The sequence below is a fragment of the Schistocerca gregaria genome, chromosome X (genome assembly GCF_023897955.1).
Source record: "Schistocerca gregaria isolate iqSchGreg1 chromosome X, iqSchGreg1.2, whole genome shotgun sequence".
NCBI classification, from domain to species: Eukaryota; Metazoa; Arthropoda; class Insecta; order Orthoptera; family Acrididae; genus Schistocerca; species Schistocerca gregaria.
This window is the reverse complement of record NC_064931.1, coordinates 622,428,321-622,452,301: the sequence shown is the minus strand read 5'-3', so window position 1 is coordinate 622,452,301 and position 23,981 is coordinate 622,428,321. Positions and strand designations below refer to the sequence as shown.

At 39.7% G+C, this 23,981-nt stretch overlaps 1 protein-coding gene across 1 annotated transcript; it reads right to left on the bottom strand.

Annotated features, from left to right (window-relative positions):
• Window positions 1-8,609: 8,609 nt before the first annotated feature.
• LOC126298244 (uncharacterized) lies at window positions 8,610-23,484 on the bottom strand. Its single transcript, XM_049989549.1, has 3 exons — window positions 23,341-23,484; window positions 15,944-16,179; window positions 8,610-8,761 (listed from the first exon to the last, which is right to left on the bottom strand). Exons 1-3 carry the CDS (start codon window positions 23,460-23,462, stop codon window positions 8,610-8,612), a joined length of 510 nt encoding a protein of 169 aa, XP_049845506.1. The 5' UTR covers window positions 23,463-23,484.
• Between the last annotated feature and the right edge of the window lie 497 nt (window positions 23,485-23,981).

The window sequence follows — 23,981 nt, the reverse complement described above, 5'->3', positions numbered from 1 at the left end:
ACTATAGACGCTACCTACGCTGCGTTTCAGCTTCCTATGGTAGAGTATTACTGCGCGATATGGGATCCTTACTACACAGGATTGATGGAGGACATCTAAAAATTGAGTCGATCAACTCACTTTGTATTATTGCCAAAAAGTGGAGAGCTTGACATGGATATGATACATGAGTTGAGTTGGCAATTATTAAAACAAAGGCATTATTCATTGCCGCAATACCACTTCACGAAATTTCATTCACCAATTTTTCCTCCAAATGTTAAAATATTTTCTTGATGACCACCTACAAAGAGAGATATTACCATAGTAATAAAATGCTTTAAATCAGAGCTCGCACGGAAGTGTTTAAGTGTTCGTTTTGTGAGCATTCTCTTCGAGATTGGAACGATAGAGAAATAGTGTGAAACTGTTTTGATGAATCCTCTTCCAGGCACTTATGTGTGAGTTGCAGAACTGTCATGCACATGTCGATTTCAGGCAGTGTTGTTGGATTCGAAAGTTAAAACAAAAGTCAGTATCTAATTCAATAAAAGTACCATGTTGTTTCTACTAGAAAGCAACACAAACTAGTTTTATTTGCACAAGATGATAAACGTGTTATACATCTGGTTAAGGTGAATACATTAATTTGTGCTGCATGAAAAGTGATGGTGAAGATTGATTTGACTGTAAATATTTTACAAAGTATAAATATTGTAAAATGTGTATGTGTGATTTTATGTGTTTAAAACATACCAATGATGCAAATAATTGAAAAAGGTGCATGTGTTTCAAGAATGTAAATTAGAGTATGAAATTATACCTACTGTCAATTCAAATACTGTTTTCACGAAGAACGAAAGTTCCCATTGTCGTGAATTCATTTGACTTCAAGTACGACATATACTCTCCGATGTAACTACACAAACTGATTCAAAAGTAACGGTATACACTTCTTGGGTGTAATGTATGCATCAAAATAAAAATAAAATATTACCACAGTTTATCCTAAACTTGCTTTATTTTCGAGATATGCAATAGAGTTGGGATCACAAGTGCAACACAGATAACACGGAATTAATTTTTCTCAGAAAGCAACGACACGAAGGGACCCGAATTTTAACACAAATACATACTCTACATCTGCACAAGAACATGTTCAAAATGATGCCGATGTAGACGAAGATAGTGACGTACTCTACGTCTTACCGCTCTAGGGGACTGGTGACCATAGATGTTAAGTCCCATAGTGCTCAGAGCCATCTTACCGCTCTCGGAACGTTGTAGGATCCGTTCAAGTCATTCTGCAGAGTTGCACAGCCATTTTCATTTCACTGCTGCAGTTATGTTACATTCTCAGTTGCAACACCATTCACCTGCTCCTTGAGACGAACACAAACATAGAAGTGGAAGGAGTTAAGGCCTTGAGACCTGGCAGGCCAACAACTGGTCCTGCGCGACCTATCTACTTATCGAGACAAGTAGGGCTGAGGTACGCTCTTGCCTCCCGACTGGAATGACCAGCGGCACCGTCATGTATGTACTGTAAGTTGGTTTGTGAAGCGAAAGTGAAATCATGAAGAAGACCACCCAATTCATGTCCCAAAAACTGTCGATACACTCTACCAGTCTGGCTCTGTGTAATATCATGTGGTTCAAATACCTAATTGTCCACTATGCCACATCAAATGTTTACTGCAAAACGATTTGATGTCCTCGTACTGTAGTTATGCGAGGATTCTCATACGCCCACACTGGCACATTATGGGTATTTACGATACCCACACGGATAAAGAGGCTCTCATCTGTGAACAGTACCCGACGACCGAACAGTGGATCAGCAGCAATGACGCTCGAGTAACCACTGTGGGAAATACTGACGTGTAGGGTAATGTCAGCTCATGTACCTTTTGTAATTAAAATGGGTGGAACTGCTGTCTCCGAAGCAGGCGCCATGCAGTATTTATGGTCAGATCTTTATCTACTATGTCCAGGATGTTCTCAACAGCCACTCCATCTTCTCCCTGGATGTGTGGCGGCGGGTAAACAATCTACAAGGGCGTTACTTTTGTTTCTGTGTTATGAAAAGACACTTAACTTATCTGAGCATGCTTTACACCTACCTTCGCCACTTACAAGAGCCTGAAAACTAATTTTGCTATAAGCCATAAAGCGATGGAGAACATACTGATCATAATTTTCAGTCTGCAATTTCGCATTACCCTTTCTGCTCAATGAAATGAAATGTTCCTTCTTGCTGTTTACTCAGCGGGATTATCAACAATGGCTGTAAATAAAAGTTTTGAGTTCTAACTGCTTGTATATTCTTTAAAATTTCACACGCACAAAATGTAATATATGCCTAATTATAATCATAATAATATCCCGGTCGGAAACAGCACTATTAGCAATTCAGATGTAACCCTTACCGGAAGCTCCAAGTGAAATGGTCTGTCATCCTGACTGCCAGTCACCAAAGTTAATTGTTCGCCTTAAAATTGGAAAGTAATCTCGCTATTTGCCACACAGTTTTGTCAACGTTACGGACGGCACACAGCTACTTCCATGAAATCTAAGCGATCCAGGACGGTGTACGGTTCTCGCTAGTTCACTTCCTACTTTTACCGTAAACGTTTTTGGTAGCTGCCCAGCTATGACGTCATCCGAGGCACAGTACACGCGCGCCGTTGACTGTCACGGACTGACTGATATCTCAGTGCAAACTATCTCTGCTCCTACCTCTCTGGCTGTATTTATACATGGGCGCAGAGGACCGCCAAACGGAACATCTGCTACGAACCGCCCAAGTCACAGGTAGAAGTATCTAAATGGACCCTTTCTCGGACACGTATTAATTAATAGCTCGTTCAACAATTTACAATTTTCTTAATTTTTATGTAAATAGAACTAAGTTTGCTTTACTCACTGAAAAAGTTTTAGCTCGACTACATTTACCCTTTGACGACTAAAATTTTTACAACGGAACCCCTGAACTGCCGCTTTAAAACCTTCATTCCCCGCGTCCAGCCAGTTAGACGTTATTTCCCTATTTACCTTTAAGTACAATTACAGTTTCTTCTACACTGCATGTGTCTCGTGCACTGGACATTTTACTTGTCTTCGGGAGATTTTCCTCAGTGATATTTGATTTCTGCTGTTGGCTACAGTGAGATGTTCCATTCACTGTGTCATGGCTTCCGCTGCTAGCAATCTCTCTCCAGAGTCTTCCAGGGAAAAAAAACATATGTACGAATTTCATATTCAGTTTTCTGTTATTATTTATCGTCTTCATTGTTGTAAATAGACCAACAAATTATGTTACAGTCTGTAGTATCTACTCTTAAATATGCCTGTGTTTAGTGAGTTGTATGAAATCAGCTGTTCATTCAAAATCACAGTAATTCTTTCGTAAATACTAATTGGTAATTGACTTTAGAAGTTCACCACATTTTCAGCCTTGAATTAACCACTCACAGAAGCTTGAATCAAAAGAGAATTGCTGAATGTTGTAGAAGAGGGCAGTGATTTGAGTGATACGGGGAACGTTTCACATGAGGAAGACCTTTGACTTCCACAGCTGAAAACTCATGGCGACGTACTACCAGAATTTCAGAAATGCTGATGATTCAAACTGAATTTCTTGTCATACTTTTCTAATACTCGGTACGTAATGTATGTAAACATTAAATAAACATCAAAACGCATAAATTTGTCTCATTACGTTCATGGTCATTTGTCGCTTTGTGTCTCAGTGTCCGGCCTGCTGGACATGAGAAAATCTCTATCCGGATGAGCAGCAACAAAAAACCACCGTTACAATGCTCATTTATGGCAGCCATGTGCCACACACACTTATATAAAAAATAACTGAAAAAATAGAGAATTTTTGGTTGGATCTGAAGAGGTTAAGATTCCTTGTACTCGTAGCTATTTACAATAAATTCTCGAAACTTGGTACAGCTGTACTATTGCAATATTGTAACTGCGGGCTGTAATTAGAATTTTCCATTACAAATACAAATGATACTTAATCTATCACAAATAAGGATTCTTTCGTTCCAAATACGACTTTTAGGAAATAACTTGAAAATAAATAATGGTAGCTTATTGGTGTCATATTGTTAATGTTTTCATATCAAACTGAGGCTACATACAAATTTTCATCTCCTGGGTCTATATTTGGTACCTTCAGTTTTTCATAAAAACGCCGATTTTGACCCAAATATTGCTCTGATCAAGCTGATCCTTGTACGTTTTAATGGTGACACAGATTTGCAATTTTTAGCTTTCTAGTTTTGTCACTTAGTGCCACTTATTTTTTCTTAGTATTGTATATTTTGGAAGACATATTCATCTGATCATTCTGAGACCTCACTAAGTTAACATTAATATACAAGAGCATAACTGACGAAGTTTGGAAAAGTTATTTGAATTTTTAGTCTAACTCTTATATTATAGTACAATCATTTATATGTTCAGCACAGTTCCTTTATTATAGCGTGACGCTGGTAGTAGCGAACTGGGGTAAGCCCCGGTACACTCGCTCGCCTCTGTATGTCTTACAATGATACAGCGCTTATTTCGCCTCATTCTGTTTGGAAACATTTCCATATAGCGTCGTGTTGCTGCTCATGCATTGCTTTCTGCTGCGCCGTAAAGGAGGTGCATATCCGCGTATTTACCGCTTGAGTACGCCATCGCACCGTTCAGACCGACTGCAGCCTATGAACTACCGACACAATAAATGGACGTAGTACGTATGGTGCCGCTACACTACAACAGCGCCATAAATTATAATGAACCACACCGAAATCAACTAAACAAAGGCATTTCGTTCCATAATCGACCGAGCAGGGTAGAGAGATGCAGAAAGCAACATCGGCCAATATTGCAGGCGAACACGACACGCCAAAAGCCTATAGTGGCCGATGATGTAGTGCCTACCACAAATGGCATTATGCATCACAACTTGAAAATAAAGCAACTTGAGACAAAATATTATTTAACATTTCAACCTTATTTTGATGCACAGATTGTACCCACAAAGTGATACAGTTACTTTTGAATCACCCTGTATATAGTTTGATCTTTTCCATATGTTTATGATCAAGAAATGTCAGTGGTTATTGCTCAGATAGTGAATGTGTAAAAACAATGGGCGTAAAAACACCCTACAATTAAAACCCTCGGTATCCCTTTTGATACCTAGAGTGTATGTAATAATATATGCTGAAACGTAAAACAATTGTATGACAATGTAAAAAAAAAATACTATTTAAACGGTTGTGCTTTATTGTATGAAAATGCAAAAAAGCAAAATTAATTATAAATGTCATATCTAGAATATTTTTTGTTTCAGTTTAATGCAGATGGCTTAATATGTAGTGAAATGAACAATCCTCCTGTACAATGTCACAATGCCATTACTGTAGTATCCTGCAGTCTGTATTTACAAGTTAAGTACTAACGTCGAGCAGCCCTAACGAAATGGATTTGTACTCGGTGACGAAATTTGCAGAAATGTTTTTCGTGTATGAGGAAGCAAATGGAAGCAGCATACAAGCGGAAAGATTGTACATGGCCTAATATCCACATAGAAGATATCTCACGTGTTTCCAAGACTGTTCCAACGACTAAGTGAAACAGGGCGATTGGTACAACAGCGACATCGATATGGCGCAGTGAATAAGACAATCGTCTTGCGCTCGGTACCACGTACTGTAACTCGTAGTTTCTTCATGTCTTATATTCCTTCAGACTGAACAAACAGGTTGGAATATTAGAGTTTTATCATATTCGTTCATATTTTTGAAGTGGAAATCGGTTTCATGGTTAATTTCATCACTGATGGCTGGTTTTACTTCTACTACGGCGATTTATAGAGGATGAGTTTATATCGGACCCTAAACCTGAAGTTGTAAGAATAAAAAGCTGCTTTACGTCTTGTGAAAAGGTTTCGCTCGTAGTGAAGTGATATTTTAGACCGTCTCTCTGAGAAACTTTACCCGTTATACGTTTGTTGTAGTCGCTCCTGTCTGAACGGTGACATACCATAATTCCATCTTTAGCTCTTATGGTGGTGTCTTCCTCAATTGCATATATTACGGTGATAATTCTTCTATTCCTTTAATTCGCTGTTTCTGTGTCTTTGATGTCTGTATTTCACACTGTGTAATGTTATGTGATTTGCTGCGTAGTCTTGTCACCCATTCATTAAGAGGCGAAAACCACTTTTGTCTTTTTGTCGAGACCGAGGGTAATTAAACTCTTTAAAATAATAATAGTTCACAATTAAACTGTCAATTTTATAACTTAAAATGATTTTTGAGATATAGAAAATAATTTGAAACTTGAAATCTTCAGAGTCCTGATACGACAAAATGACTCCGCATGCTCACACAGAAGCGACCTGGCTAAACAAATTGTTGTCAGATAGTCGAAATACAGTTCCGATAAGAAACCCATGATTTATGCTATTTCAAATATTTCAGATCTGATTATTTTCATTTGAAGCTGCTTTTCGTTACTAAGATAATTTTCGTCCGATCGAAATGTGTGTGCGGTGGAGTCAGTTTGTGTACAATAAACAGAAACCTTACGTGTGTAGGTAATCCAGTATATAGAGGTGTATAAACAATTTTTTGCAGTCTGGTGGCGGATGACGTACGCTACATGGAAAACATTGTATAACAGGTGGTTTTGATGTGAAGGAAGGTATATCATTATCAGAGTTCTTTAGACACACGAAGATCTCTCTTTTTCAAGTTTCTCTGGAATTCTTAGAGGTCATACTTTCACAATACCGAAAATTATTACATTTTTTGTCTCTGCTCGAACGGTGAAAGTATCTGATTACACAAAAACGAACTCCCATTGGCCACAGCTTGTCTCGGGGAAGAGCGTAGTGTCAGAGACGAAGAGTGACTACGAGGATTTAGTCTGGCTGACTCGGCGTCTCGTTTTCGTGGAGGAGTGATGTATGTCCCATTTTTCTGACAATATTCAAGTATTCTATCATATAAGGTGGTGAGAAACAATGTAACGAGGAAATAACCATTGACTTTGATGATCTTCGGAGAGTTTTTATTATTCACACTGAAAATGGCTGTTTTTAAAGCAATTTTGAACGCACACCCAGTCATGGGATCGTTGATTGTTAACCAACTGCATGATATTTAAGTGAGGAGCACTGTGATTGTATATGATGTGAACATTCTGCCTGTAAGCAGACTGATTTTTAGACCCGGTCCCCAACCGCAAGGTAGTCAGCTCGATATAAATACTGATGTTTAATAAGAATAAGGCAGTCCTAGTGCACTAAATAGTATAAATACTTCTACCAATACCTGTACATTACATACGCGTACTGATTTATTTATCGTCCTGATAGTACCCGTGACTTCCTGTTCGTGGCAGCGTTGGGTGTTTGATCCGTGGCATTTCTGTTGCGAATTTATCGATGGTAGTGTCTGCTGCGATATTTATCCAGCAAAATATGAAGTCTCTCAGACACGCCTTGAAGGTACTATTCTCTTGCCACATAGTAGTGCCGCACGATGTACGTCTCAGATAATTTGTCTGCTAACTTAAAAGCACACGATATTTTAAACTGCTAGAGTAATTTGTACGTCACAGATACGAACTTAAAAAAAAAAAAATATCGTACCTGTATGTCTGCTATACAGTGAATGTTACTTTTTCGTTCGTTGTTTTCAAATTATAAACCTAAAATTTAGAGGAATATACGAAGTACTTTCTTCTTTAAGTCGAATCATCCGCATCCTTATTTTTTTAATAAATATTTACTGAATCACATTGAACTATCGAGATAAATGGAAATTATTAATTATGCAGTATCACTGACAGTATTGTCAGGTAACTAGCAGTAAACGGTTAACCGAATACGCAAACGTTTTTCCTGTTAATGATGGCAGTCTACTTAAAGTGGTTAAAGAAAAATTATTATTGGTATTGTAACTGACTGAAATGAACAGAACTACCTAGAGCAGTTATACATGTCACCGTTAATAACATATCATTCCCTGAAAACAAAGGACAAGTACTTTTGATTAAGTGGCCATATTCCAGAATACCGGCGTAACATTTGTTTTACTTTTCGCTTAACTAGTTGACAGCCTTGTGGCTGCTGCCGATCACAACAGAGATGAACAACGTGGTGCTTTGCCTGGCGTTGAAACATTCACAATTAAGCTTGAAGCACTCAACGTGTTGAACTTTTTTTCTTGCTAGATTTTAGGTAATTTTTACTCAAGTTATGTTTTTCTTTAAGTATCGATTTGTGAACATGGTTAAATAATACTTATCCTTTCGATGTAAGCTCAGTACTACCGTTTGTAGCCCTCCTCGTGTAGAAAGTGCAGTAGAAGTGATTATCCCTTAGTTGTGTATTCCTCAAATGTGTGTGAAATCTTATGGGACATAATTGTGTGTATTCCTGTACATAGCCTTTGAAGCGAAATTTCTTACAACTGAACGGTATTCGTAAATCAATTTGAATTAAAAAATAATTTTCATAATTTTAAAAAGTAAGTCATTAATCTTGTGTCTTGGACAGCAAAGAAAACACAATGTGTGGATTTTAAGTAGTTTATTGACGTAAAATACAGTTTTCAAATTCGCAACGGTCTGTTGGCAGAAGTAGTGGAGCAGCCTCGAGACACCAGGGACGCACCCTGAGCACCAGGTGGTGGCAACCGTCTCGGTTTCTTCTGCGTCTTCATCTTCTGCGCGCTCGCAGGAGCTGCATACGGCTGCGGTCGACCTGTAACATGGGAATTATGCCACTATCACAATCGTTCTGGAAAACCGACACCGGGGACTTACAAAGCTCGATGAACATGCTACAACACATTATACAGTTGATTTATTAACATTTGCAGGAAACAGCGTAATAAAATGGTTCTAATGGCTCTGAGCGCTATGGGACTTAACATCAGAGGTCATCAATCCCCTATAACTTAGAACTACTCAAACCTAACTAACCTAAGGACATCATACACGTCCATGCCCGAGGCAGGATTCGAACCTGCGACCATAGCACCGGGCGGTTCCGGACTGAAGCACTCAGAACCACACGGCCACCGCGGCCGGTATACTAAAAAGAAACAACCTTCATTCATCACAAATGGTTTATTTTACAACAGCATGTACTTTCACTAAACACGGAAATAGAATCTCCACTATCCGTTACCAGACAGTAATAAAATCAATGAGTTTTCAATACTTCTAAGTTCAGATAGGTTCTGTGACAACGTAAAACGTAAATGATCCCCCCCTAACACACATTCAGAGAAGGAAATGCAGACCACCCAGATATAAAAAAAACGATGCCAGTCCCATTTTTTGTATATTTTGGGCAATGAAGATTCAAAAGTAGGAAACACCACTTGTGTATCAGCATTCTGCCACCAGATATGGTCAAAGAGTAAAAGGAACTGCCAGGGACACACTTCAAGCATGGAGCGCGTTACCACAACAATTTTTTAACAGGTACAGTAAGTTTAAAAAAATCAGAAATGAAAAGGAATTTCCCACACAAGCTGATATTGATTAGAATCAGAATTTTGTGTTCAGTAATGCGATGACGATGATCACCACCACCACCTGATAGCAAGAAAATTCAGCACCCGTGATGGTATGGCGGATAAAAATTTCAGTGTCACAAAAAAAACGCGAAATCTGGAAACTGGCAGATTCTGCTGAGATACAGCTATTCCTGACTTCATTACATTGATATCGACAATATTTGCTACTTCAGTCAACAGTAAAAACAAAATGCATGGGCTGGCGGGACAAAATGGTATTTGTTTGAACCAATCATCCGACTGGTCTGATGTGGCCTGCTACGAAATCTATCTCCCCCTCACGGCCCATCATAGCCTCTCTGAGTAGTACCTACAGCCTACGTCCTCAATTATTTGTTGCAGGTATTCCACTGTCTTCCTCTATACGCTTTACCATCTACGGTTCCTTCAGTAACATAGATATTATTCCCTGATGTTCTAGATGTCCTATCATTCTATTCCTCCTCGTCAGTATTTTGCATGCAGTCCTTTGCTCGCAGGTTCCGCAGAGAACCTCCGCATTCCTTACCTTATCATTCACCAAAATTTTGAGTAACATTGTGTAACATCACATCTCTAATGCTTTGAATCTCTAATGTTCCGATTTGCCCATAGTCCACGATTCACCACCATACAATATGCTCCAAACGTACATCCTAAGAAATTCTGCATCAAAGGACGACCTATGTTTGACACTAGCAACCTTCTCCTGGCCAAGGAATGCTCTTTTCGCCAGTGCTGGTCTGCTTTTATGTCCTTGTTCTGTTCGTCATGGATTATTTTGCTGCCTGAGTAGCAGAATTCCGTAACTTCATCTACTTCGTCACCACCACTTCTGCTGTTAAGTCCCCTGTATTATCATTTCTGCTACTTCTTGTTACTATCGTCTTTTTTTTACATTTACTCTCAGTCCAATTCTGTACTCTCCTTTTCCTTTCAAATAATTAAAAACCTCTTATTCCAGTGTTGCGCGTTTTTCGCCATGTAACACTTCTCATGTCATTCCGAGGAAACTAATTGGCACACAAATATCAGTATTTTTTTGTCTCATATTATCACATCAAGGCTTGACGGCGAAGTGTTTAGCTTTTCAATATTTATCGTATTTATTTCTAAGCAAGCTACTGCATAAAGGTTGAGAAATTTACAGTGAAAAATGTGGTCCCTGGCTATTGTGTGTTCGGTTCACTTTAGGTGATACAATGGTAGATAGTAAATTTAGCGAATTTTTTTTACTGCTGGAACAAATGCAATATCTCACTACAGTAGGGAGAATACAGAAGTAAGAGTAAGTATTTTATTTGAGCCCCCTGACTGATTGGCCCACTGCACATCAGTCAGGAAGCAAACGAGTTGTTCTTCCATCCGCATGACCCCCCCTCCCCCCAAATCGGCACACTACATTCATTTTATATGGGTGATGGGTGATATACATTCTCATAAAAAAACTCGTACCTTTAGTATGGCATACTGAAGAAGCATTTTCTATGATAAAGGATTGGAACTAACATATTTTGGAAGGTATATTTATGGAGAATGTCACCAGTTGTATGAATTGGAAGGTAATTTTTCCTCTTTCAAGGAGGACGCTCGAACAACTTTTGATTGCATTGTGGACGCCATAAAATTTGTTCTGCAACTGTATGAACTAATACAGTTCTACCACCTCTTTTTTTTTTACAGATTTACAAAACCAGATATTTCAACAGTCGTTTTAGATGTTTGTAATATTACATGGACAACGTTGTGCTTTAACATATGCCCGAGCCAATAAAGATGGCATCGAAACATAGAGCAATGTTTTTGGAACAGATGACAATTCCCTACCTGTCCTGTAAGTACTGATGGGAAAAACGTTAGCATTGAAAAAACAGTAAATCTGGTTCCTTCTCTTAATTTTACAAAGTATTTACTGTCACGGACGCTAGTTATACATTTCCTGTTGTGAATACAGGCTCATACTGCAAAGAAACCGACGCAGATGTTTTTTATCAACGGCCATCAACACACGCTGCAGCAGAAAAAAGATTAAAAATACATGATTTTCTGCCAAGATCCACCATCAAGTGTCAGTCTGTTTTCCTAGTGAAAACAGTGCTTCCTGTAAAGGAATATTTAATGAGGCCACTTCCAGTTAGAACAGTGACTATGGGTGATATTACACATACTTATAACTACCGGACAAAAATGGTAATCTAATGTTCTGTTGGTGCCATGACATCTAAATTCAGAATTTTGCAAAATCCTAACGCAACCCGTTTAGAAAACGCAGTGCGTACTATAAATGGAAGAATTATATTAAAAACATTATCCATGAGCTCTAATCAATAACTGAAGTCGAGGTTGCATTCTTCAAGGACGAACCACACGAAAAACAGCACAACTCAATTCACAAGAGAAAAAATGCTTCACTCGGAAGCAACCGTGCAAACGAGGAACCATCTTAAACTGTACTTTGAACAAAAGCCTATACCAATAATGTTTTATAAATTTGCTCCATGTACTTATAGAACCAATAATTGTGCCAACTTCTTATTCACGGTACGACATGAAAATGTTATTTCCCTTGTCCCACAATATCCAACGCCGTTGAACAGCACTGATCAACATTTCAGAAGCTGTGAACTGAAACAAACCGCGCTTCCATTTTGTGCGAATAATCAAAACAGCTGATCACGCCCGCTTTGTGACATCACGCGTCGCACGATGCCCGAGCATGAGCGCTCACGTAGGAAGACTCTGATGCTAGTGACGGCTGCTTTCTCGCGGTCATCGAGCCACGCCGCGTTTGCAACAGGGTTCAATCAGGAAGCCGCCTGAGTGTAGTTGGTCACTTACCTCAGGGGCAGAGGGGTGAGTCGCGCAGCCACTGCTAAGTTAAAGGATGTACGGGGGGGCATAATTTACAGTTTGTCTTCTAGCATTGAAAACTCAACTGATGGAGGTGCATGCATCGCTCCGATCAGATACTGTGATATAAATTTGGACACTTAAGTAACGGATTCATGAATGTTCATTACAGAGAGAGTCACCGGCCAAGATGGCCGAGCGGTTCTAGGCGCTACAGTCTGGAACTGCGTGACCGCTACGTCGCAGGCTCGAATCCTCCCACCGGCATGAGTGTGTGTTATGTGCTTAGGTTAGCTAGCTTTGAGTAGTTCTAAGTTATAGGGGACTCACGACCTCAGAATTTAAGTCTCATAGTGCTCAGAGCCATTTGAACAGAGTCCTTTTCAAATGCGATTCTTATTTTTACCAAGGGATATATTAAGGCTGTTGCCATTTAACACAATAAAAGAGAAATTACACATTTATTAAGCATTTCTGATCATACCTCGTACTGCGTAACACAGTTCGATATGGGAAAAGTTACTGTCAATTTATAATCCACTCTCACAGCCACCACCACGTCATCAGGTTGTTACAGTGTCACAACACTGAGGTTGCTGAAGTTGGCAGTAATTTGAAACGGAACAGCCGACATGAAGTGTTCCGAACGGTGTTTAGTGGCAATGTTAAGTAACTGGGGGGGGGGGGGGGGGAGTCTCGTCCTACAGGTTGACAGTTAATGATAAGATTAGTGCACATACGCCTCTGAAAGGGTGACTGCCAGATTTATTCATCTATTTACCTATGCAAAGCCCCTTCAGTTCTAATTTGTCCTATTGCCTGTGTAGTGAATGGATGTGAAAATTAGAGTTTGTCAAATGTACGTCAATAATGGTAGTCATGTGTGGTTAGCGTTAAGAACTTAACTTTGTAAATGAGAGTCAAAGAAAGCGGCAAGGATCAATCACTGGCAGTGAAGAGGGCATTGCTGCTACATCACGCGGGTGTGATTCACAATCATCATTTAAGACTGATTATGCCTTTCAGCGTTCAGTCTGAAGGATAGCCCCCTTATAAAATTCCTCCATGATCCCCTATTCAGTGCTAACATTGGTGCCTCTTCTGATGTTAAACCTATTACTTCAAAATCATTCTTAACCGAATCCAGGTACCTTCTCCTTGGTCTGCCCCGACTCCTCCTATCCTCTACTGCTGAACCCATGAGTCTCTTGGGTAACTTTGCTTCTACCATGCGTGTAACATGTCTCCACCATCTAAGCCTGTTCATTCTGACTGCTACATCTATAGAGTTCATTCCCAGTTTTTCTTTGATTTCCTCATTGTGGACACCCTCCTGCCGTTGTTCCCATCTACTGGTACCTGCAATCACCCTAGCTACTTTCATATCCGTAACCTCAACCTTGTTCATAAGATAACCTGAATCCACCCAGCTTTCGCTCCCATACAACAAAGTTGGTCGAAAGATTGAACGGTGCATAGATAACTTAGTCTTGGTACTGACTTCCTTCTTGCAGAAGAGAGTAGATCGTAGCTGAGCGCTCACTGCATTAGCTTTGCTACACCTAGCTTCTAGTTCTTTCACTATGTTGCCATCCTGTGAGAATATGTATCCTAAGTACTTGAAACTGTCCACCCTTTCTAACTTTGTTCCTCCTATTTGGCACTCAATACGTTTACATTTCTTTCCCACTGACATTACTTTCGTTTTGGAGATGCTAATCTTCATACCTTAGTCCTTACATATCTGATCTAGCTTTGAAATATTACTTTGCAAACTTTCAATCGAATCTGTCATCACAACTAAGTCATCCGCATATGCAAGACTGCTTATTTTATGTTCACATATCTTGATCTCATCCAGCAAGTCTATTGTTTTTTATCCATAAATAATATTAACAACAGTGGAGACAGGTTGCAGCCTTGTCTTACCCCTAAAACTACTCTGAACCATGAACTCAATTTACCGTCAACTCGAACTGCTGCCTGACTATCCATGTAAAGACCTTTAATTTCTTGCAAAAGTTTGCCTGCTATTCCATAATGTCGTAGAACAAACAATAACTTCCTCCTAGGAACCCGGTCATATGAATTTTCTAGATCTATAAAGCATAGATACAGTTCCCTGTTCCACTCATAACACTTCTCCATTATTTGCCGTAAGCTAAAGATCTGGTCCTGACAACCTCTAAGAGGCCTAAACCCAAACTGATTTTCATCCAACTGGTCCTCAACTAATACTCTCACTTTCCTTTCAACAATACCTGAGAAGATTTTACCCACAATGCTGATTAAAGAAATACCTCTGTAGTTGTTACAGTCTTTTCTGTTTCCATGTTTAAAGATTGGTGTGATTACTGCTTTTGTCCAGTCTGTGACATTTAGCTTTTTAATGGTAACTTGCCTCCCCCCCCCCCCCCCCACGTGAAATCGGAGCGGTCATTGACACATCTGCGGGCACTTGCCGCCTGGGACTGTAAGTATATAACCTCTCTAAAAGAGATCCTCTTGTAGTATAGGCATAGGTACTTGTATTTTGCAGTTTACTTTATGATTGTGAATAATTCATTTATTTCAGTCATGGTAATCAGGGAAAACATATTCTGTTACAGACAAAAACTACTCTTAAAATATATGAAAATTATAACTCACGGGCTCATCTGCAGACTAACAATGTATGTAATCAAATTAGTAAAACAATATGCAACACTAATAGTTTGGTGAAGAATGCGTGGTGGCTCCTCTAAAGACGAATTTCGACTTTGAAAGTAAATTCAAGCACACAAAATTACACAGAAAGGTAATACAGGAAGAGGACTGCGCATCATTTTCCAGTCTACATTGGCTGAAGTAAAAGAATTAATCAGAATCGCAAGGTGAACTACAAAATCAAATACCTTTGTCAGTTCTACAACAGGATCGGCTTCGTAAGTATCCTATACTTACACAGACCCAGGCAACAAATATATCAAGATTCGTCTGCGTGAACTGTGGCCTGACATCATGTGGCGTGTGCCAGTTATATTTACAAGGCCAAATTACCGACCATTCCCGCGTGACATGCCGGCCTTAAACTCGTTCCTGCCTATGATGGATCTTCTCTGCTTTCTACGACTGCTATCTACAGGGTTACGTTGATAACGCTACATACCGCTCGACTGAATCTTGACATTCTGGAGCAACAATTAATACAAACCCGTCATTGCATCCATCAAGTCTCAGTTGATTGTAGGGCAATTAGAAATTCAGCGGGGTTTGCTAAGGTGAATAAATTAACAGGGCAGCTCATCGCTTTTCCAGAGGCTATTTTTTAAGACTCAATGCTTTGTAAAATGATACTAACACAGTAAGGCCGCTAACACGTGAAGTACGTCTAGCATTCGTGAAACGGGTCCGGCTGAGCCACTTCACAGTAACAGTCTAATGCATATGGAAAACTTTTCATCCGCTGGAAATGGCTACACTTAAGATGTAAACCCTACCAAAGTAAGAGTTAAAAACTTTATTGCCGAGTAGCATATCGAGCGACTCACCTGCGGGGACGTGGTGAAGCGGCTGCCTGATGTTACGCGCCTTCAGCGCGGTCCGCAGATTCCTGGCGGCTGGCACGGCAGCGACTTGGACGGCCCAGACGCGCGCCTCTGCCCGCCGCCGGCGCAGCGCCTCTTGCTGGCGCAGCCTCCGCTGCAGCACAGCGTCCGCCCTGCACAGCCGGCTCCAGCGACGACTCACGCGGCTCGCCGCCCACAGCGCCTCTCCGTCCAGCTGCCTGCAACACAAAATACACTCCTTTAGCATACCATCACACGGCAAGAGTGAAAACATCGATGCATACAGAGAAAGATCGAAGAAGCAAATACAGTGCGATGAAACCTAAGCTACTAACGGGCCCTAGACAAGCACCAACAAACCGACATATTGGACGTTTGCAGGCGTTTTGACTGGGCGACGTAATTGCCTGGTCGGGATGTCGGGGTTGTAGGACCACACAACAGCCGACACCGAGACCACTCCACCCAACTAATTGTGCAATCTCCCGACAAAAGTTCATCTTTCGTCTGTGCTCTTGGGATTAAATGTAGTTATAACATACACAACAAAGTGCGAGATGGATGAAATCTAGAAGACAGTGTTCCTGGAGAAATTTTAATCTGTGCAACAGTTGTGGAACACTTCGTTCGAGGAGTATAGCAATACTGAAGCAAGAAATGGAGCACTTTGTTTCATTTTTTAACGACTCCAGAATGGTTTTTGTGGCACACAGAACAAAAGTCCGTCGACCTCCTCTAATTCTGTTTTCATTTCCGATACTTGTAGGAAATAAAGTATAAAATCTGACGTACCGATATTCAATGGACTTTAAGTCGTACAATATAACTGCTTTCACGTTATAAGTATTAAAACAGTAAAACCAACATCTAAGCCTTATGCTATGAAGAGCGAAGTGTGGGACATTTTTTTTATTTTTAATAAGGTGCTTCATTTCTTACGTCTATGCTGTATGGCCACCACCATGTATAGCTACTCTTGTTCGAATTTAAAACGAGTTTCCTATTCTTATGGGTGATTTTTTATACTGCCTACATACATTAATTATTCGTCTATAAGTTACATTCCATGTTTCAGAAATCATTTTAGTTAATAACTGCGGAGATACAACAGCACTGAATTTGATGATTTCCAGCCACCTGGAAATGGACGATTCATTCATTCTTAGATAATTATGAAAATCATCTGATCCCAACTGCGTAAGTAACAGAACTTGGGTGAATTACTTTCACATCCTTGTCCACAACTTTCTATTTAGGCTTAGTACCTTTAAAACAGCCTAGGCAAATCTTCTCTTTTGTTTCTGTGTGAAACCAAGCTGGATCTCGTAGAACATACACAATGAATTTATGATAAACAAGCAACAACAACAGGACGGAGCTGTAATCGCGGAGTGCAGTCGGTCAGCACGTGTGTAAGGTGTCACGAAATTGGTCTCTGAGTTCGTCTATAAACTGGGAGCTTTGTAGCGGCATTTAAACTTAAATAAGATTATGAAACTAATTACTTGGTGTATTTAAAATACAGATTAGCTAAATTCTATCATCCCTGAGTGTGACCACATTGCGCGATCAAATTCATTAGTTTTTGTGGCTTATTATTTATTCAATACATACGATCAGCTTGCCGATAGAGCCCGCCGGGGTGGCCGAAAGGTTCTAGGCGCTACAGTCTGGAACCGCGCAACCGCTACGGTCACTGGTTCGAAACCTGCCTCGGACATGGGTGTGTGTGATGTCCTTAGGTTAGTTAGGTTTAAGTAGTTCTAAGTGAGTGATGACCTTAGAAGTTAAAGTCCCATAGTGCTCAGAGCCATTTGAACCATTTGCCGATAGAATGCTACTCCACTATTGAGTCACATAATATTTCGTAGCATTTTAATATTTGTATGGTTTTCTTCGACCCAGCATATACTATAAAATACTCACTACGAGAAATATAACGCAATCTAAATTAAACACATGGGAAACGATCTACTTCGATATAGTTGCTACACAGTTTGGAAAAAAAATCTTCTATAACAAGCAAGGCCCTTTGAGAGATTTCGGACTGCGTACAATATAGGGAATGAGGTTGTGAGCGAAACAGCAATACGTTCTAAATCCATTAACAATGTCTTGCAAACATCTGGGAACATCTCACCCAATACACTAAATGGTTGCAGTGTCTGCCTTATAAGGCGACGAGGCTATCAACCTTTTTTTATTTTTTAATTTTTTTACAGGTAACAATTGCAACTGGAGCTCTGCAGCAACTACGCACAATTTTCATTCCATTCAGCTTCACGGAACTCACATGACCGAAAGACTAAAGGTTTTTCTTGCTGGTTATGTAACAACCATCACCCGCCTAAAAGCTTATCAATGGGAGCTGTCGCGCATTGAAAAATATCTACCTTGCAGTTGACTTAACCACACAATTGCAGTACCTCTGATATAGCATCTGATATTGAAATAGCTTTAAATCTACATGTACAGTTTATTGCAGTCTGGAGAAGAGGTAACAGAAAAATTCCGAATTGTACCCCACTGATTGCGCATTAAAAGTACCTTATACTGCGTGAGGATGAATAAGTAAGACGCAAAATATTTATCTGCCCAAAAGGTTTCCAACAAAATACAATCCTGGTAACACCAAATTGTAGGATGAAATTGACGCTCTCGTAGTGTAACAACTCTCATTATATTCATGGCAAATCATAGAAAAATTTGCAGGTGGCCACTTTCAGCTGGTGTGCCATGAATTGCGAACAGTTAAATGCTAACTCAGTCAACCACAAATAAACCATGAAATGAACTTTAATTTACTTTTCAATGGTTCAGTAACAAATAACACAAGTGTATCTACTCCACTGATGTACGTTCGAGCTTTGTAAAGGTAAACATCCTATATAACGACTATTGCAAAACCATTTTTGAAATACAACACGGGAAACATTCTTCAGCTGTAATTTCTCTGTGAGGCAAATCATTGAAAATTATTGAAATTCTTGGTCAATGCGTGTTTTACGCTGTGAATTGCAGTTGACGTAGCATAGAAAGATTGGGATGGACAAGTCCACACTCACAAGGATACCATGGAATTTCGAGGCTCCATTACAGTGTTCCAGATACGCCCACATTACACAAAATACTGGAAAAAATCTTACATGAAGAATGACTTTTCTAATCAGAGGCACACAACTGACCACCTTTGCGAAAGTTTAGAGCATATTTAATTTAGACTAAATCTTTTGTTGCAGTACTTCATCTTTTAAATGCAGTGTGAATGATGAGTGGAAATAAGCTTCTGATACTAACTGATGCAGCCACATCACTAAATAATGGTATTCAGGGGCATGAAACAAGGACGATAAGTCGACAAACCTTTAATTTGAACAGTATACCCCAAGATACGTAACGTTTACAGTCACTTCTTTGCAGCCAGTACCGAACAGAGGCTAAAAGCTGCACAAGTTTAAATAGTAATAAACCAAAATCGGTATAAAATGTGTCGCGCTAACGAAAGTAATATTAATCAAAACAATTAAAAATCAACCTCTGCCTCTATCTACACAAAATATCGCAGCAATTGCTTTGTGCATGTTGCAGTGATAAGACAACCTTAATATCGCGTTTTCACGAAGCACAAGACTAATTCAATATGTTACTCCTAAACGTGATAGTTTCGGTGGAGCGTGATAGCAAATGCAACCGTTTATCTTGAGATATTTGATATCAGAGTTGCAAAACCTAGCGATGGGAGCGTAATATTTGTATTTCTTTGGTAGAGGACATTACTAGTACTACTACAACAGCCCCTCAAATATCACAATGCACCTATTTCCATAAACTAGCTAAAAAAACTAAGATTCCTCACAAAGCACATATACAGGAGACGCAACATCTGCGAAACGCCGCAATGGCTTCGTGTGGCTGGCGCTTTGTGAAGTTGGCCCACAGTATTGTGGTACGTGCTCCACTTTTATAAATTTTTGAACCGCAAGCGATGATAAACAGCAGAATACACATAATTTAATTCTTCTAACTCCGATAAGCGGCCCACGCAGCAGAATGTAACACGTCCTTGACGTACACTTACTTACGTATTGTCTTGTCATTGAGGCAGCAACCCACTTCCCAAAACTTTCGTGAAAGTCCCCCGAATCTTACCAGAAACATTAGCACTATAAATCCAAAAACCAACGGCAAGCTATAGAATAAGATTCAAGCTTTCCAGAATAAGACTCACCAACTTGTCATCTATTCCCACAAGTTAGGCAACCGACAAGGCTCTGGAAGGAAAAAGGAAACCGCTCAATGACAAAACGCCTACACGCAGTTTATGATATGCAAACCATATACTTTGCCTTAAAAACTGCAGAACATTTTCAAAAGTAGATTACTATCTTCAAACGATGTTCGCAGTACCAAGAAACTCGCTCACTTAGTTACTATCGTAATTATATAGGACCGAAATGCATGGAACAAACTGCACGATATCCACGAATCACAATCTTCGTTACCTTCGACTGATATCACAACTCACAAATGCATATGAAAGTGCAATGACAATTCAAATATACAAGTATCACAATTAAGTGTAAAACACGCAAGCCACATACTGTTACATCTAAAAAACTAAACGTACTTACCAGCCTAAATCAAAAGATTAAAAATCTGCGCCACCTGTACCTCTCAACCTTCCCCATCCCTCACGAACACCTACAGAACACCAACAACTCTGACAACATAACTAACCAAATTAAGTATTCCCCATCTCATTCCAACCAACACACCCATCTTACAATCTTAAGCCTGTAAGTTCCCCCCCCCCCCCCCCCCCCCCCAATAAAGTGTAAGAAACTCTCGAACGGACAATAATTACTTGGCAAGCACCACGTCCCATAACGTATTTGGTATTTGTTGCCGCCAACCCCCCTCCCCCCAATATCAATATAATTTATTTGTTCGTGCTCCTGTTTGATAATTGTCTTTTAGCTATGAGCCCCTAATAAACCCCAAAACCCGTAAATCTCTTGAAGATGACAATGAGAAACAATAGTAGACCCATCCTCAGCATGTTCAACTAACCCAAGAAAAACCTGTTTCGTTCGCCAACCCACCTTCCTACCACTTTTCAACACCCAACCCCTCAAACAACAGACCTCACAAACACGTTCCCAAAACACATCGAACCATCCCAGGTTTAATCTTCCCAAAGGCCAACTCAGTCTCGAGAATAACTTTTCAGCCGCACGCCCTTTCCCCCAACTGTCACCTGCACAAAATAAGTAGTGAACTTTGAACATACCTACCTAGCAAAAGCAACACATCCATAGGAAAACATCTCTAAGCAATAGTCCCAAATTCTCCATACACAATCGTAGTCAGACACGTAAACCCCGAAAGACGAATTACACGGTCATTCATCAACATAACACAGAACTAACTGCTAGAAAACCGAAAACTAATCTGTGGATAAAAAATACCGACAGAACAACATCTCAAAACCAGCATAGGCACAATACAGTAACAATCCAACCAGACGGAAACCCTCACGATTACTGACACACTAACATTACTTAAAACCACTTTTGAAACATTAAGCAACACAGTCTCTCATACTACATACGTATGAAGATGAATGAACACACAGAATTGCTGTTAAGTTAACAATAACGGAGAAAGAGGCACACTATATCCTCGAACATGGGACATGAAACCAACCAACCAACCACATCTAGACCTCCTGCTTAACAGGCTGAATCATCCTCCAGGTTTTCCCGTCGCACATTACTGGACAATTTTCACATTGTGTGTGGTTAACCTACTCACGCAAATTTTTAAAATTTTCCTTATAGAACATTTGATATTACGTCTATATAAGAATCAGGATTAACTATTATTCGGTTCGAGTGTGTATGTTTATGAGAACGACGTATCAATACATCACAAATATTCCTCTCCACCTTGTCACATGCAAAAAAAATCTCAAATCTACCAGTTTTGATTAAGTAAAGTTTTCGACAGGGGAAAGAAACGCAATTTTATACGGTTGGCCTCTTGTTTATAACTACTTTCATTAACATGTATTTACAACACACAATTGAACGCGAAGTCCTGGTCCCCTGTTGTCAATCTGGCAATTTCGTACTGTGTCACTTGAAAATCTAAACACGCATAAACCATTTTTGCAAAAGTTAGCGCAGTTCATAGCTTAACGGCGGCCCATAGATATGACGAATTCTTGAAATACATTTAAATACCTCCACTCGTTTCGTGACTCACATGTAAACAAGTACGGATATCTTATACATTGGGGAAAACAGTTCAGCTTAGGCTACGGTAGTATTAAGCTCACCAATAACGGTGACAAACAAAAACATCGCAGAAGTAATTGCATACAGATAAAAAAACATTAATTGAAATATCAACAGCTTAAAACAACACGAATGCAGTGTTTATGGGTAAACAGATGGCATGATTACAATTACATGCTCATGAAGGCAATTTCACGTACAAAGAACTACACCTTACATCCAGTAGGTATCAGTTTTATATTAATAAGGGATTTCTACTGTCTACTCCATTTCTTAAACACCGCGAACGTCGAAAATGCTACTAACAACACTAATGGTTGCAATCAGCACAACTACGGTACACAATCCACGTAAGTGACTATGATGATCAAACAATTACCAACTTCATGGCACTACTAGGTCCAAGAGTCTTCGTAACACAGTATCAATTTAAAAAAAGTGTGAGCTCTTTTCCTTGTGAGGAGAATTATACGCACATATCCAAGGTGAAGGTAAAACCACGTGACATCTCAAACAAAGGCGGCTTGTTAGATCATAACTGTTTTCTCCTTTCTACGTTTTTTCGAAGTACTTTATACAGTACAGAACGCGGTTCTATGCTTATGTACCTAACTATTCAGTAGTTAGATCCGAAACTTCAATAATAAAACTACCACCACTCGTTCCTAATCAGTACTAAGTGACCATTGACGACTTGAGCAATTTTAACTCTTGTTTGTCAACTACAATTTCTCCAAATGTAATTAGATTTTCGAGCGGGTATTTTCGCCCTGTAAATCTTCTGATTCATCAAGCAGCAAGGGTTAACTGCATACCGTCAGCACTAAATCAGTTATGTCGAACAACATTTGCTTATTATTTCTAGAAAACTCGATCAAAAGATCGTTGCTGCTTTCAATTTGCGCGTTTTGATCACAGTTTCGAAACAACTGCTACTGAGGAAAACGCCTTTTATAAAAGTAATTAGGAATCCCAGCGAATAACTTAAAACATTACACGAACGAGAATACTTCCAGCAACTGTCTTGATACATTGTGCACTGACAGTCACACTACATTCGTCAATTATAAAAAAACTTACCTTAAGATGGTTATCGCGATTTCTAGTGGGAGGCTGCCGATGATATCAAAGTTGAAACAAGAGATGGACGGACACGTGACCGCCAGGCCCATCACAGACAACAGCGAGTAGAAAGGCTCCATTTCTGCACTGACCTTACCACACACTATGGCGGACAACGATCAAATAGTGCGCAGCGCCCTCTTCCTCTCCTTATAAATGCTCTCTCTGTGACGTCATAGTGCGAGCACGTTGCAGTACCCCCTACAGCGAATCAAGAGAACGAACTGTTGTGACGTCAGATATCATACAAAGCCACACAACGAAAACTGAGATCAGCTGTGTCGTGTCAGTTCCAAAATGTTTCCATAAGAAATTTCGCTTTGCTGATTTTGTGGAAACACCGACACCCAAGACTCGACTCCGGATACTGTGCGTTGTTTGTGGAACTTCTGCGTGTGAAGCTTAGGACTGTCTTTATAGGTACGTCAATGCTTATAAACATCCATTTAGTGAAAGTATGTCGAAAGATCTATCATTACTTCGGTTTGTTCTGTACGACGTGTGCATCAACCTATACCCTCACAGAAGCCCAATTTGTTCAGTTGGAGATTGTCTACCTATGTATGCCTGGCATCCAGTTTTCTATTCATGAACCAATA